Below are 16,114 nucleotides of genomic sequence, written 5' to 3' on the forward strand. Positions count from 1 at the left end.
ACACACACACACACACACACACACACACAAAAACCACTGCCTAACACTTTATTTTACTTTGTTACATATATTACACATATTTACTATAGTATTAACAGTAAATTGTGTAATTCCAAGAATAAAACAAACTCTAAACCTATAAAAAGCATTTGTTAATTAATATTACTCAGTACTTAAATGTAATTAAACTGTAACAAGGACACATTAAAATAAAGTGTCACCAGAAGCTGAAATCTGTTAGTTCTAATAAAAATCCCTGGGAGACTAAAATGCTTGAAGTTGAAGAGACACCCTTATATCTCTTTTCAACATCTAGCAATTTTAATAAGACAATGGTTTTATGAAGGTGTCATACAGTAGGTACTGTAATTATTTCAATATGAAGAAAGATATCTATTGTATCCACCCACGCTATTGCAAAATAAATTACCCTTTATTACCTTTTCCCCCACAAAACCTGACATTAGCAGAGGAAAGCAAAAGTATTTATTCATTTCTAAAAACAAATCATGTTTTTTACTCATTTGGGCCTTTGTTAACCTACAGCAGTATTTCAGTTCATGGTTTGTAGAGTATTATAGTACAGTACAGTAAGTTGCTTTTTATCTGGTATGGTTGGTCAGAGAAACTTACAAGTCAAAGATGAGGTAATGGTGACCTTCCTCTGAGATGCTGTCATGCAGCCGCACTGGTGAAGGATTGCCATTTGTGGTTTGGATGGAGAAGAAAAAAAGAGATAACATGATTATAAAGTCATTTTTGTTTCATTATTGTTTTCTGACGTTTACAGTCCATTGCCTTGCAAGTACTCACACTTTAACTCTTTCTGGGATTGTTCTTCCCAACAGATTTGCTACAAACTTTTTTCAAATAAGAGCACAGATTCACCTCTGAACTGAGAACAGAGCTTTAAGCTTTAAGCATTTGCCTGATTGGTAGGCACCTCAAGAGGCTCCTGGAAAAAACTTTGCAAAATAAATTTTATTAATTTAACTGATTATCAGATATGCACGGAAGCACATTTCCGCCACTGAATAAAAATAAAAAAGGTAACTGTGACTTTCTATCTAGTTGTTATTCTCCCACTACTTCTGCATTGCAATATATGGCAGTCCATTGAAATGTATGGTAAAAGGTTAGCACATTGATTAAGGAGGGTTTAAATATCAACTTGAGCAATTTTAGTGTCAAATGTGATGTTGATGTTGTTGATGCTACTGCAGCACATTGCCATTTTCCTTCTAGAGAATTCCTCAGATTGTCAACAGATTTGGCTCAAAACTGAAAATGGTGCAGACCATGCTGACCAAAAGCTATCAAAAGCTTTTCGATATACCAAACAGGAGTGTGTTTCCCAAAAGCATTGATAGCCAACTGGAAGTTCTGATATTACTAACCTAATTGAACAATTCTGTATTTCCTGTAACTGTTTGGCAAGACTTTGGCATATTGAAACTTGGTCATACCCAGAGGGCACCTGAGCCGTTAGAGGCTAGTAAAATGAAACCAGAAAAATGACTTATAATGTCTAAATAGTTTGGCCTAAAATAATACTACTAGTCACCAGATTGCTTTGTTCATTAATGCCAGCTATATTTATAATTAGCTTTATATAAACACAAGTTCACCTCATTTAGATAGCTAAGTAAACGTTTTGTGTTTGTGTGTGTGTGTGTGTGTGTGTGTGTGTGTGTGTGGTGAACTTACCAATATTGGAGTGCTTCAGCAGTCTGCAGATCCTAGCCTCCCTGTCCAGCTTCTGGTGATCTAGAATATATATAATAACAGATTTTTCACATATATTTTTGAATGTTTTCAACATTCAAAATAGAAAATACAAAACAGTACATGAGCAAACAGCTGTTTTTACTATGCTGTGAAAAACATAAAATATGCATCCCATGAAAATGGAGTTTCTTCATTCAAATCACCAAGTGCAGTATTTATTTTAATAATTTCACTAGGTGACACCACTTCAACATAGGCTACTACATAAGCCAAAATTCAAAGCCACTTGCATTAAAAGCTTTAAAATCCATTGCACAATATGTAAGACATTGGCTATTCCAACACATATGAACAACATCTTAGCATCTTAAATGCAGCACAGGTTTCTACATTATTGGCAACATTTCCTTGAATGGTATTTTTGTGTACCATATATCCCAGGTCGAAAAAAGTGCATGTCCATAATATACTTAAAGTGCTCTATTTTCGCGCCCTAATTTTGTACTTAATATACTAAAACTGATTATTTAGTACTTCTTAAGCTAAACTTAAGATCAACAAAGTGTACTCAGCTGTGCTATTTTGGGACACCATGAATATGAATTATATAAAGATACTATCTCTATATTTAAATTGTTTTTATTTAGTTACCACTTGTAGTACACTTGAACCCATCTTTCATACACTAGTACACTCAAGTGTACTACAAGTGGTGACTAAATACTTTTTTTTAATATATTCATGGTGTCCCAAAATAGCACAGTTCAGTGTTTTTCCATTGTGTGAATAAAATGTAATCATGTAATCCATAAAAAGTAACTGTAATCTGATTATAAGCATTTTAAAATGTAATACAATCCAGTTACAAGTACTTACTTTTTTGGTTACACTTTATTTTAAGGTGTCCTAGTAAGTACATGTAACGTGTAACAAGGACACCTTAAAATAAAGTGTTAGCACTTTTTAAATCTGATTATGTAATCGAGATTACATGTAATCAGTTATTACCCTGGGTTGATGAGAATTCACCCTCATTCAGCCATATTTTAAACAGTGTTGGGGGTAACGCATGACAAGTAACACGTGTTACATAATTAGATAACTTTTTCCCCAAGTAACTAGTAAAGCAACCCATTAATTTTACATTTTCAAGAAATTGTAAAGAGTTACTTTTTCAAATAAGTAACACAAGTTACTTTGTTTTCCCATTTATTGACTGACAGCTCTTCACATGTTGAGAGAAACTGGAAGTGAAGTGCAGAGGCAGAGGCTCTTCTTTTAGCCCGAGGCTTATTAATTTAACTTTTGGTGTGAAATGGCCTTTTCAGTTGCCAAAAATATATATTTTTTTGTTATTAAAAATAAATAATCAAGCCCAGCTCAGGTGAGAAAAGTAATGCAAAAGTAACGTAATGCATTACTTTCCACAAAAAGTAACTAAGTAACACAATTAGTTACTTTTTTATGGGGTAACGCAATATTGTAATGCGTTACGTTTAAAAGTTACTTTGGTTACACTTTATTTCGATAGTCCACTTTAGACATTCTACTAACTATAAGTAACTTTGTAACTACATGTCAACTACATGTCAACTAATTCTCATTAATTTGCAACTACATGTCTACTAACTCTCAGAGTAGACTTAGGGTAGGTTTAGGGTTAGTAGAATAAGTTGACAAAGAAAGTGTTAGAAGATATTAAGCAGACAGTCTACTAATACTCTACTAACTGCTAGTTGACATGTAGTTGCAAAGTTACTTAATGTTAATAGAATGTCTAAAGTGGACTATCGAAATAAAGTGTTACCGTTACTTTCCCCAACACTGATTTTAAATATTTGTAATATAGGCCAACAGCAGCTTCTCAGCATATACCCAATATTTGGAAAACACCCCAAGAGAAAACAGTGGATTCCCGTGAAATTAACTGTGCTTTTCAAAAATACTACTCATATTTATACACATTATAATTCCCTCAAGATGATTTACCTATGCAGAAATGTTTGCTAAAGGTAAATATGCTCAGCATTAAGCAAGATAAAAGGAGGAACCTAGAAAAATCTCCACAATCTCAAGAAATGGTGGAATCAATTAAAGCTACATGCAGTATAATAAGGCCCCAGAGTCAGATGGTTTCTGTGTCGAGTTCTACAAAACGTTCTCCTCACAATTGACCTCACTGCTTATTAGCATGTTTAATTATTTTTATGAATAATCTGAATTACAATCAAGCCTCACAGATGCTCTCATTACAGTTTTCCTAAAGCCAGGCAAAGATGAACTAAATTGTAACTCCTAAAACCTATTTCTCAATTAAATGTCCAAAATATTATCTAAAATATCCCAAATACAATATATAATAGAATTTTATTTTGGTTTGGCACAAAATGTTAATCCCTGGATATGTCCACTGTATTTTTCATTTTCATTAATATTTCATGCTAGTTCAGGAATGTGCCAAATACCTGAGGCAGCATCAGAACAGTGCTGCACCAGTTAGCTTTTCTTTTGTCGGAAGGACTTACTGTAGTATTTTATTTAACTTGAAATCTGCAGTGTTTTGGCTGTGGTATCACTGGTGTGTGCCAGCCTGTAGGGAGTCTGTGCAGCGCATATGGCTGTGCGTTCTCCTTTAACTGGCTCTGTTTTTAGAGCTCTGTGCTCACCAAATTGCATTTAACAAGCTCCACTGTGGATGCTGTGGCTCAGCTTAGTAAGTTGTTCACATTTTGTTCACAGATGACATAAACTTGGAATGTGTACAAACGTCCTTTGTATGTTGTGTTCACTTGAATTTGGCCAAGCAATCTAAATGACTACCAGGACTAGACACAATGTCACATTTAACCACTCAAACTCTCAGAATTTAACAGGCTGAATGATTTTTCAAATGGTATTTAGCACCAGTATACAGTATTGTTACATCAATATAAAATTCTACAGTCCATTGTTTATCGCCACTTTCTCTCCCATTGGCAGACTATTTGTGAAGGCTTGTTGGAACTATGGATTCAGAAAGCACCGAATCATAAAACTATGTTGGTAATGTCAAAACATAGTTGGCTAACACTTTTGGGAAACACACCGCTGAATAATTTGGGTGAATATGAGATCGGATATTACCCCTGGACCAGGTGACCTTCCCTGGCACTGACAGAATTTTCAGGCAATCCGTGTTTTAACTGTTATACGATAGGGGGCGCTATTACATATCTTCTGAAATAGTAAAGAATCTCTGGATCCAAAAACAAGCAAAGAAGACAGAAACAAGAGATTGTGCATATGTCAGCTACCGTGATCATCAAACATTAAATAACATAAATCATAACTGAATGAAACATTGATCCAGGAAACATTGATCCTATTATACCAATAGGACTGTGAAGCTTTGGGAGTGTTGATGGATTCGATCTACTCTGTATATGTTTTGATCATCATCCTGAATCTGATCTGGATTTGATTGATTTTTTTTTTTTTATTAAATTAAAAACAGCATAGTATTTTATTAAGCATTACTTAACAACATTTTAGATCATGTCTTGTCCTAAATGCCCAGTTAAGTAAAAAGTGACTGGAGCAAGGAAAAATGCCCTCTTTTAAGATTGTCTACACTGGACATATCAAAGTGAATGATTCAAAAAATATCAGCTTTATGATAAATCTTACCACTTTTATTTGTCCTGTTGTTGAAAGTAGAGTAAGTGTGTAGTATATGTCATAAATAGAATGGGGGTATCTGTTTACTGTCAACAACTTGCTGCGATATAATCAGTGCAGACGGTGTCTTTTGATTACAATGGGCTCTATTTGATTTTGACATGATGTGACAGTAGACGGAGCGTTATAATAGTTAGAATCCATGCCAGCATATACTTTTGACTCCATTCTGTTGCCTATAATAGTGTTGCCACTTTTTAAATAGTTCTCAGTCATCTGAAAATAAAGCAGCAATTTATCTATAACCTCTCAACATTATATGATCAGATAAATGCAACTTTTACATTTTCACTGATCCTTCGGTCAGACAGGAAGTTAACATAAATAAATAACAGAATAACCTACAAGTACAAAAATCTACTAACTATAAGTAACTGCATCTCACTCTCATTAGAGTACTAGTAGACTGTTGGGTTAGGGTTAGTAGAATAAGTTGACCTGTACTTGTCAAGGTACTTATAGTCAGTAGAATGTGTGTTGGGGACATAGACTGTATAAAAACATGGACGTAGTGTCCGTGACGTCACCCGTAGATTTCCGAAGAGCGTTTTTGAAGCTAAAAAGTGGGTGGAGACGGCCGTCGCCATCTTGGCAGAGCGTCACCGCGCATCACTCACGGATAATCGAAAATGGGCAAAGAGGCGGGAGCAGGTTGCTGAAGCCACGCCCACCTAGCTAGCCGGTGGTGACAGCAGCGGCAATCCACCTGTCACTCAAGTGGCCACGCCCTTAATTATGCAGAACTTTAAGGCTTAATATAATTTAAACGGACGAGTTGAAATGAAGGGCAAAATTTGCTATATAGACCAAAATAATTTTTTGAACCATGTTGTAAACGTGTTTTTTTCTGCTGTAAAGTTGGCCATTTTAACATGGGGAGTCTATGGGATTGACTCCCTTTTGCAGCCAGCCTCTAGCGGCCAGTTGATGAATTACAGTTTAAGTCACTTCCTTGTTGGCTTCACGAGAGAGAGGGGGAGGTTGCCGCTTGGTTGGGGACCATCAAAATACAATGTGAGCAGATCAGTCTACTGATATTCTAATGACTGCTAGTTGACATGCAGTGGCAAAGTTACCTGTAGATAGAAGAGTATCTAAAGTGGACTATCAAAATAAAGTGTTACTTAAAAATCTTAAAGACTTGTTTGCCAAATGTTGTACAGTCTCATCATACCATTACAATAGGCTGTCTTAAATCCATCCATTATCTGAGCCGCTTGTCCTATGTAGGGTTGTGGGGATGCTGCTATCTTGGGCCAAATGTAATAACACCCTTAATTGATTGATCAGTCCATCACAGGGATATAACAAACACACTCACACCTACCCGGGGGGCCTCCTGTCTCAGCAGGGATTCGAACCCCAAGTCAGTTAAAGGGGTCATATGATGCGATTTCAAGTTTTCCTTTCTCTTTGGAGTGTTACAAGCTGATTGTGCATAGATAAGATCCCTGAAGTTGCAAAGACTAAAGTCTCAAAACCAAAGAGATATTCTTTATCAAAGTTAAGACTCTGCCACGCCCCCCTAAAACGGCTCGTTCTAACACGCCCCCACATATCTACCTCACTATGTGGAAATATTAGCATAATGCGGGCCAAATGTGCACGCAAAGAAAGACAGAGTGGTTTCAGTAACCGCAGTTAGTGTTGAAGCAGCATGTCAGGAAGACGCTGTGTGTTTCTAGGCGAAAGCAAAAGCACTTTATTTGACCTTCCAGAAAGTAGGGGGATTTAGGAATCTTTAAGATTACTTACAACAGAACAGCAATGCATTTTATGGACGACCGTTTCGTGAACCTAGGAGAGGAGGTCATTCTGACTTTGCTATGACAATCTGGCGCTTCTGAATCAGCTACTGTTTTGTTCTTAGTTTTAGTTTAAGTATTTGCTATTGACTGTTCAAATGCGGAGTTTTGCGCATCGTGTGTGTGTGTGTGAGAGAGAGAGCGAGAGAGACCAGCTTCATCACTGTGTCTGTCACGCGACTCTGTTCTGTTCCCCTTTCGGGCTCTGTCTTTACATTTATTTTGAAAGATGAAGCTCGGAAATATAACACCCTTATGGTAAGGGGTGTTATATTTCCGACGCGTGCTTGCGGTGTTCGGCCAATCACAATGCACTGGGTCAGCTGGCAAATCAGAGCAGACTGTTGATTTCTATTTGAGGATTACGATCTATATTAGATAGATCCAATTTGAATGGCTTTAAAGGTGGGGATAACTGCCTGGTTGCTGCCCAGGCTCATTGAAAATACATTCCACCTTCATTTTTGCAAAACTCAAAAAACATACCTATATGTACGAAATCACAGCAGTTTCCAGTTGGAATGAACACTAGAGGCAGTAAAAGTCAGACAGCTTTTATTCCTTTTCACACAAAGTATGGTTTACAAGCCCAGAGTTTCGATTAAAGAGGTCATGAACTGCCTTTGTTTTTTATTTTGTACTGTTCTCTGGGGTCCACTTATTATGTTATCAATATTTTTACATCAAAAACATTATAATTCAGAAGTAATAGGCCATTTTCTGTCCTGTTTTAACCCCTTAAGAACACTTTGTTGGAATAGGTGTGGCGGATTGTAGACTCGGAAGCAGGGGCGTGTCTATGTGGTGGCCAGGGGTGGCACCGGCCCCCCCCTGAAATTTGGCTGGCCACCCCAGGTGCCCCCCGTACCAGATGTCTTGCCATAGGCTTGTTTTTAGTAAATTTCTCATTTTAGGCGGTTTCTATAGTGTGATCTTAATGGCAATGTCGAGAGCGCATAATGTTACGCGATCCATGTGTGCGAGGACGAATCTCTCCCCTACCAAGCGGATTTCCTTCACTCACACAAAACTGGACGTGTGCTTTTAGCATACATCATTCCGCAAACACAACACCGTTGTGTTACTGATGTGGCCTGCATCTTCATTAAAAAAAAAGTTAATCCACTCTTTCCTAATGTTGGGATCAGAAGGAAGGCAATGCAAAGACTGTTTTTCCCACAGCTTGGCACTGCACAGCGTCTTGTATTCGGAGCATCTTCATCTTTGGTTTCTGCGTAGACCTGTGCGTTTGCCTCTCTCGTAAACACTACATGCACGAATCAGTGGGCGGGTTTAAACAGGCAGCGATGTAGAAGGCGGTGCTTATCCACACTATTACATCATAGAGTGGTACATTCCAAAATCTGTCATTTTGGCAGACTGGCTTCAATATAAACTGTTTTCATATTTAACTGTTCTTTACAAAGTTTTGAGTTCTGAAACGTACAGGATGTTTTTTATAGTACAATTACCTCTTACATGTCAAAAGATTTTGGCTTCTCAGTTCATGACCCCTTTAAGAAAGATTCATTTTCGCACAGTTCCTTGCACAATATTATAACATGCTGTGAGATTTGAAAACTGATACTTATGAACGCTAGCGTCACATATACAACTTTATATGTATGGGTTTTCTAACGCAGTAGGTTTGTTCAGTAGATCACGTGATACGGCATTGCTCTTGTGAAGTGAAGCGCTCCGGTACAAATACTGTGAACCTGCAGTTCGACAAAACAACACGGCTACATCAGTGAATATGTTTTTGTATCACTATTGCATTCGTTAACACTGTCGGGTAGGTTTAGGGTTGGGTTTGGTGTATTTGCCAACACAATAGAGCATTAACCTTTTAGTGACACTCCCTGTACATTTGAATTCTCAATTGAACTCTTTACATATAAAGTTTAAAAAAAAACACCCAAAGAGTTTGATTTGTTATCTGAAGTGTGATCCTGTGAACACCAGTAGATGACACTTTTCCTCTGACACATACATACTTCTCACTACATTTACATTTATGTAGCTGATGCTTTCTCTTTCTTACAAATGAGGAATGCAACAAAGTGATTCATCTTAAGGAGGCAGCGACTTGACATCAGCTATAATGAAAAGTTCCAAGAATATTCAGACTAGTACAGAGATGAAAGTAAGACAAAATAACTTTTTTAATGCATAGTTACCTCCAGGATTTCATCTGAGTTTACAAAAACAAGAAGTGAAACCAGTTTTGGGTAGAATATGGTCATGCAGAATATGTGTTTTATAAGTACTAATAAACAGCCAATATGTTAATAATGGGCATGTTTATAAGCAACTTGTTAATGGTGTGAATTGGCCCCTAAACTAAAGTGTTAACACAAAATCAAAATGTTCAATTCATTTAATAGTTGCTCTACAGATAGAACAGATCTGAACAAACTGCATGACTGACATAGTCATAAATCATTTTTGACAGTCTATGCTACAACTGCTAGAGTGTATGAACGAGTTTTACAGTACTAGTGGTTTGATAAGGTACATGAGAGAGGAAGAGTTACATCTTAACTTGTCATAAAATCCCTGGCAGGCAACTTCGAGGACTGGTTTACCTTCACTAACCACTGCAGCAACTGCCCAGGCTTCCCCATGATATCCAGTTAGTAATCCAACACTTTCAGTCAACTAAATACTTTATGTTGACCATATTGTGCCTCATTACTGAAACTTACCTTGATCTGAATTTCATTGCCTACATGTATTTATGTGAAATCTTTGATTTAAGCCTCTGTAAATTCACCATGTTGTGTCCAAAAATATTGGCACCCTTGCACTTTTTTTCCCCAATTACCCACATTTTTACCTAAAAATGACAAAATATTTCTTCTCCAACTTTTTATTTCAGTATTACAGGACCTTTGATTTTGATTCAGAACAAAATGGCATTGAGAAAATTATAGACACAGATTTAATATTTGATAGAACAGCAATATTCATATAATCAAGCCCTTCCTAAAACCATCAATGAGTTTTCTGCACCTCTGTGCTGTAGGTTTGGCCCACTCTTCTTGTGCAAATCAAGTTCTCCCATATTAAATTGATGCCTTCCCATAACTGCAGTTTTCGGGCCTCTCCACAAGATTTCAACGTGATTTAGATATAGACTCATTGCTGTCCACTTCAGAACAATCCAGAATTGTGTCTGCCTGGGTGCTTTTTGAAGTGCATTTAGGATGAACTAAAAGATACTAGAAGATTTGTAGAAGACTTTTGATGGAGACCAAGCTTTCTGACACCCGTTCTGACAATAGCTTGCAGACAGCATAAGAAATTTTGATTTCAAACTCTGAAGTGAATTTATCTTAACTAAAAAAGACAGGCAAACAGTCAGTAATAAAATAAGAACAAATAAATAACAAGCAATTGCACAAATAAATACAACAGCAAGATTAAAAAAACAGTAATATCCAGGTACAAAAATACTACAGAAATGTATTTAACTGTAAAATAACACTGGACAGTCTTTACTGTATAAATAAACATTAATGAACCAGACTGCAGCAGGTTTATTTAGGCTGCTGTCTCTTTAATACTTTGTGCACAGATCTAATAGTCCCAGAGAGTGCACCAGTACTGTATTTCCTGTATTGACTTTTCTGTCTTCTTGTGCTTGAATGTTAAAATTGGTAAGTAAATCACTTGTAAATGATACATTCCATCATCTGTCCCGATCATCTTTCAAGCTGAAAGGCTTATGGGAATTTCCCGCGATATGAGCGCAGAACCTGCGGTAATGTGTAGATATTCCCGCACAGAAATTCAAGCCCTGCACACGTTGAAGGCAAAGGCAACAAAGCAACCACAAAACATCACTGAACCACCTCCATGTTTGACTGTAGGGAAGGTGTTCTTTTGTTAGAAGGCTTAATTTAGTTTTCTTTAAATATAGAGATGGTATGGTTTACCCATCTTCCCTCAGGACATTCTTCTATAAGTATTTTGTCATGTTCTGGCAAATTGCAATCTGGCTTTCTTATGTCAGTCGGTGGGGTCCTCATGGATTTCTCTTACCACATAACTCCCTTTCTTTGAGATTTTGACAGATGATGCAAGTTGCTGGGTGAGTGCGCTGGTGCAAGAAACGGTCATACCTTGTGTCTGAAGGTCATCTTCAATCTGCTTTCTCCACAATTCGAATGGTCCCTCACTGCGATCTTCTATCAAGTCTTCTTATGTGGCCATGTCAAGTGCTGTTGGCTACAATGCCATGAGCCCTAAACATCTTGCTAACATGAAGCATGGTGGAAAGAGGAATATCGAGATCTCTGGAGATCTCACTTGTAGCTTTGAGGTTGTCCGTGGTTGGCTACAATCTTGTGCATGACCTCAGATAGTTCTCTGGTTTTCTTTCTTTTGTTCATGCTCATTGCGGTACACAGTAACACAAACAGGAGAATGAGTCATTTTCTCTATTCAGACTGGTTGAATGCATGATTATTATACTGCAGGCACTTTCATCTTGCTACAAGAAAGTTCAGTTGCAAAGTAAAAAAAAAAAAAAAAATGAAATCTAATTATTTTTAACTACCTCTAGAAGATGTCAATAATATTGACCAGGCAATTTTAGGATTTTTCTGTGGAATTTGTGCTTTTTTTTTTTTTTTTTTTGTTCAACTGCACACTTACATATATGGATAACAAATGTTTTAATTTCAACAGTTTTTTGGAAGAAATTGTGCAAGGATGCCAACATTTTTGGCCGTGTACTGAATAGAAAAAAAGAAGAATGGTTTGTCATTTCTTCTTCTGGAAATCTCACATTATTTTCTCACCAAATGTTACTACCTTTTCACATACACAGAAACTGGTCTATTGAAATATATAGAATAGAATGGAATGGAATGGAATAGAATAGAAATGTCTGTTCTCAGAATACGCATTACTATTATGAAGTAATAAAAAAAACACATAATGTGATTGAATTGGTCGGCTTTTGACAGACTGACAGAAAACCTGTTAGCTGCGATGATGGATCGCATGCACACTGCATTGTTTAAAAACCCATTAAAACAACAATGCAAGTACAGTAGCTACTATTTGAAGCATATAACAAGATGTGTGCCTGGCAACATGGTGTAGGAGGTGTGCGGCTGCCTTCAGGGTATATCACTGCCTCCTACTGCTCTACTTGACTTTCAGCTTTTACAATATCAGCTTCCAGGGGGGGAAAAACCTTCCTTTTTCAGCTATGACAATCATACAACAATCACCATTTGTAAGGAAATTTCTTTTTTTTTAAATGACAAATGCATACATAGTAGTCCATCATAATCCAGCTGTATATTTGTTTTTTGTTTTCTCATATGAATCCTCCAGTTCAGTTATTTTCAGCTTATTTTCCAATCACAATGAGAAATGAAACAGCATTTAGACCCACATTGCAAAACAACATTCACTATGATTGAACTGACGTTCAATTTCAAATTCCGCCTTATCTCTGACAATTCCTACTTATATAATCTAACATGTCAGACGTTAATAACGGCACAACGGCTGTATTTGGGCACTTAGAGGTTTTTATACTGAATTTGCTCTTAACCTCAACACAGCATTCACTAGTCGTCATAAGTGAATGTCATATCTAAAATCGCCCACGTATTTGTCACAAATGAAAAGGAGTGATTGTTAAAAGGTAAAATTATGTTTGACTTGGTCCTCAAAAGTAACATTTTTGTTCTTTACAGACTTATTAATGACTAATTAATGAGGTAATTCACCTCTCACATGAGATACATAGCTATGACATGAGCCTACAAACAAATAAAAGTCACCAGTTTTGTAAATGGGGGCTTAAGATTGACTACAGCAATAAATCAACTATAAATTGAGTCCACTGCTGATGTTCTGTAGTCCCTAATGATTGCTTACAATTCCCAACCTTGATGGCATTATTATAGCATTTGAACTGTTTGTTGGACTGATCTGTGCACCTACCCCGAGTAGACAGCTTCTTTGTGTTGATGATCTTTGCAGCATACTCTTGCCCTGAGAGAACTTTCAAACATCTCCGCACCACAGAAAAGGCTCCCCTAAAAACCAGAAGAACATGGAAGCAAGGTCTGTATGTTGAACATTTAGTGCACTGTGAATGTAAACTTCAAGAAAAAGACGCAGGTTTACCTGCTAGGCAGGCAGTAATATATTGGATTATGCAATATTTCAATGTCTGAATTGAATTGCCACCCACAAATGCAATTATGTAAGCGGTTTGACTGCCCACAGAAAAAGACTGTGTGTGTGTGTGTGTTCAGTATGAGGGTGTGTGTGGGAGTAGAGCAGTGGGCACAAGGCCAGATGGAGTTGAAGACCCATCTCTGTAGAGGTGTTACATGCTCTCAAATCAAGAAAACAAGTATACAGTGCACTCGCTCAGGAAAAAAAATGCTGTAGTACAGAGTGGGTGGATGGAAAGAGGGAAGCAAGCAGATTTTTTTGTACTTCTGCCTCAACATTTGACAGCATTGTTACTGGCACTATGTGCGTCAACGTACAGGTATCTAAATTTAAGTGTGTAACATTTATGAACGTAATTATTCATAATTATAAGCTGGCTCATTTCATTGTATTGTACTGTAAGGTGTCTTGAGATATACACACTACATATTTGTGTGTGTGTGTGTGTGTATATATATATATATATATATATATATATATATATATATATATATATATAAACTCATACATACATACATACATGCATAATGTATCTTCTTACAGATCAAGAAATTTAAAAATCTATTTTTGTTGTTACTGCAACTATGACTATATTTAATGAAGATGATTGTGCTAATACTCCACATTGTGATTTTTTTTCCCTCTCTCTGAAAGCATGAGATTGTTTTAATGCACCGTTAATGGCATAATGTTGGAATCACTCGCCGCAGAACTTTTAAGTCATTTCCTCTGTGCATCTCCTCCACCCAGTGCTTGTTATGTAATGCAAGTTGCGTTATGTGCCTTCTTAAGTTAGGACATACTGATCATTTCTACACATACAGTGATTTCATATTATGCTACATTCAAACCAAACCCTACCAGATTTGCCTCACAACCACTTTCAGATGAAACTCATAGTGGGTTTTCAGTTCTATCTATCGGGGATATTTTCCAGCTACGTTGTCCTTATTCTTTAATGGACAAGCTGTCTGGCAGTTCTAACGCTCTTAACTTGAGCTGATATGTTACAAAAGCATTGCATTGGAATGAAAATAACATTTCGGGCCATTGTGCAGCTCAAGCATACCTTCACATCATTTTAAAGAAATGCAGCGATTAGAACTTACTTTCCCAGTTCCTCAAAAAGCTGGTATTCCTCTGTGAAGCGCGTGCAGGTGATGGTTGCCATCCTGGAGATGCGTGCGTTTCCTGCGTCTGATGAGAGTGTTGTGAGGTGAAGCGTTTGAAGCGTCAGGCAGGAGGGACAGGAGCGCGATCAAACGCCTGGTCTGGAGATCGTTTTCTATATCGGTAAAGTGGAAGTGGAATGAGGAAAAAAGGATAGATCTTTCTGTGGCTGCCTGCGACTGGCTGCTGTCCTCCATACACAGCCCTCGTTACCATGGCAGCCGCATCCTCCTCCTCTCCTCACATGCTCACACACATGAAGCCATGCAGACAGTAAAACACACCCACACACTTTCAGTGTGCATCACACTGTTACTTCACAGCAGTCTGCATATACTGTATGAAGAGATGGCCAAAATAGCTATTTTAAATGCTTTCGGATGAAACAAAGCCTACAGTACTTTTTTATATTCGTATTCAGTCAAAGTCCTTTCATTCAAACGCAAGCATTGCAGCATAGATTTTTACACATTGGGATGGCCTGTTATTGCCTATTGCTATTAGTAGAAATTCCCTTGCATGTGGATTTAATGATGTCTGTCTTTTTCTATATCTATAGAGAAAATAATAGAAAAGAATCAATGGACAATTTACCCAAAGTGGCTGATAGGCCTTACAGGCTCATTAGGGACAGGTTAGGGACCAGGGGCATCTATGAGAGTCCCGACTGAATAAGGCTGGGTGATAGACGATATATTGAGATCGGATAAAATTTATGTCGATAACGGTGTTAAGCTCTGGACATTGTTACTCTATGGATTCATCTAACAGCAGACATAAATGCAACAACAGCCAGTCAGTGCATGTATCTAATAACTCTGCATGTTCAGCGTGTCTCTGTGTAAATGAATGGTATAGTTTTGTCTAATACACAAACTCAAACACACGTGACACTCATACGTGATTCCAGCATCTGCGTCTCAATATATGAGACATGACCATGTAAACGTCTCCAGAGCTACTCCAGAGCTACTTTGAGAGTCACTTTACCAGCTTTACACAAAAAATTAAGCTTTAGCGTTAGTTCTGGCAGGTCACGTGAGTCAAGCTTGCATCAGCTGATTCTCAGCTGATCACATCTACCTATAGGAATACAACACCTATCGCGGCATTCCTATATAAGCTGTATTCGGTATTATTCGGCAGCTTTTCAGCTTGCTTCGGCGCAAATTACCCTCCTCCATCCCCAGCTCCACCTTTTGCCACAGTCAGGACTTAGCTTTCTGATATTCCTTGCTAATCAGACTCCTTTATCTTGAATAAAGTGTTACACTTAAATATCATTGAGTACATTAATGGTATCTGCCTGGTTCTGTGCTGTTAACCCTGGGGGGTTATTATTGCTGCTCTCCCTGCTCATTCATGACAGGCTGCATGGATGGGCAGGGAGGTTTTTTGCCCAGAACAGAACCATACCGCCAAACCAAACTTTATGCTAAGTATCTATCATTTTGACGATAGTGGTCCTGACAGAACTACCATTA

At 37.5% G+C, this 16,114-nt stretch overlaps 1 protein-coding gene across 1 annotated transcript in view; it reads right to left on the bottom strand.

Moving 5' to 3' along the window:
* camk2a (calcium/calmodulin-dependent protein kinase II alpha) overlaps positions 1 to 14,863 on the bottom strand; it is a 51,615-nt gene extending 36,752 nt beyond the window's left edge. Inside the window, exons 1-4 of the mRNA XM_016267565.1 lie at positions 14,570 to 14,863; positions 13,221 to 13,315; positions 1,708 to 1,767; positions 634 to 688 (exon numbers count right to left, since the gene is read on the bottom strand). Of these exons, the coding sequence (XP_016123051.1) occupies positions 634 to 688; positions 1,708 to 1,767; positions 13,221 to 13,315; positions 14,570 to 14,631 (272 nt within the window). The 5' untranslated portion in view covers positions 14,632 to 14,863. The remainder of the gene's footprint in view (positions 1 to 633; positions 689 to 1,707; positions 1,768 to 13,220; positions 13,316 to 14,569) is intronic.
* Positions 14,864 to 16,114: the final 1,251 nt, after the last annotated feature.

Source organism: Sinocyclocheilus grahami, unplaced genomic scaffold, assembly GCF_001515645.1.
Source record: "Sinocyclocheilus grahami isolate Dianchi unplaced genomic scaffold, SAMN03320097.WGS_v1.1 scaffold39.1, whole genome shotgun sequence".
Taxonomy (NCBI): domain Eukaryota; kingdom Metazoa; phylum Chordata; class Actinopteri; order Cypriniformes; family Cyprinidae; genus Sinocyclocheilus; species Sinocyclocheilus grahami.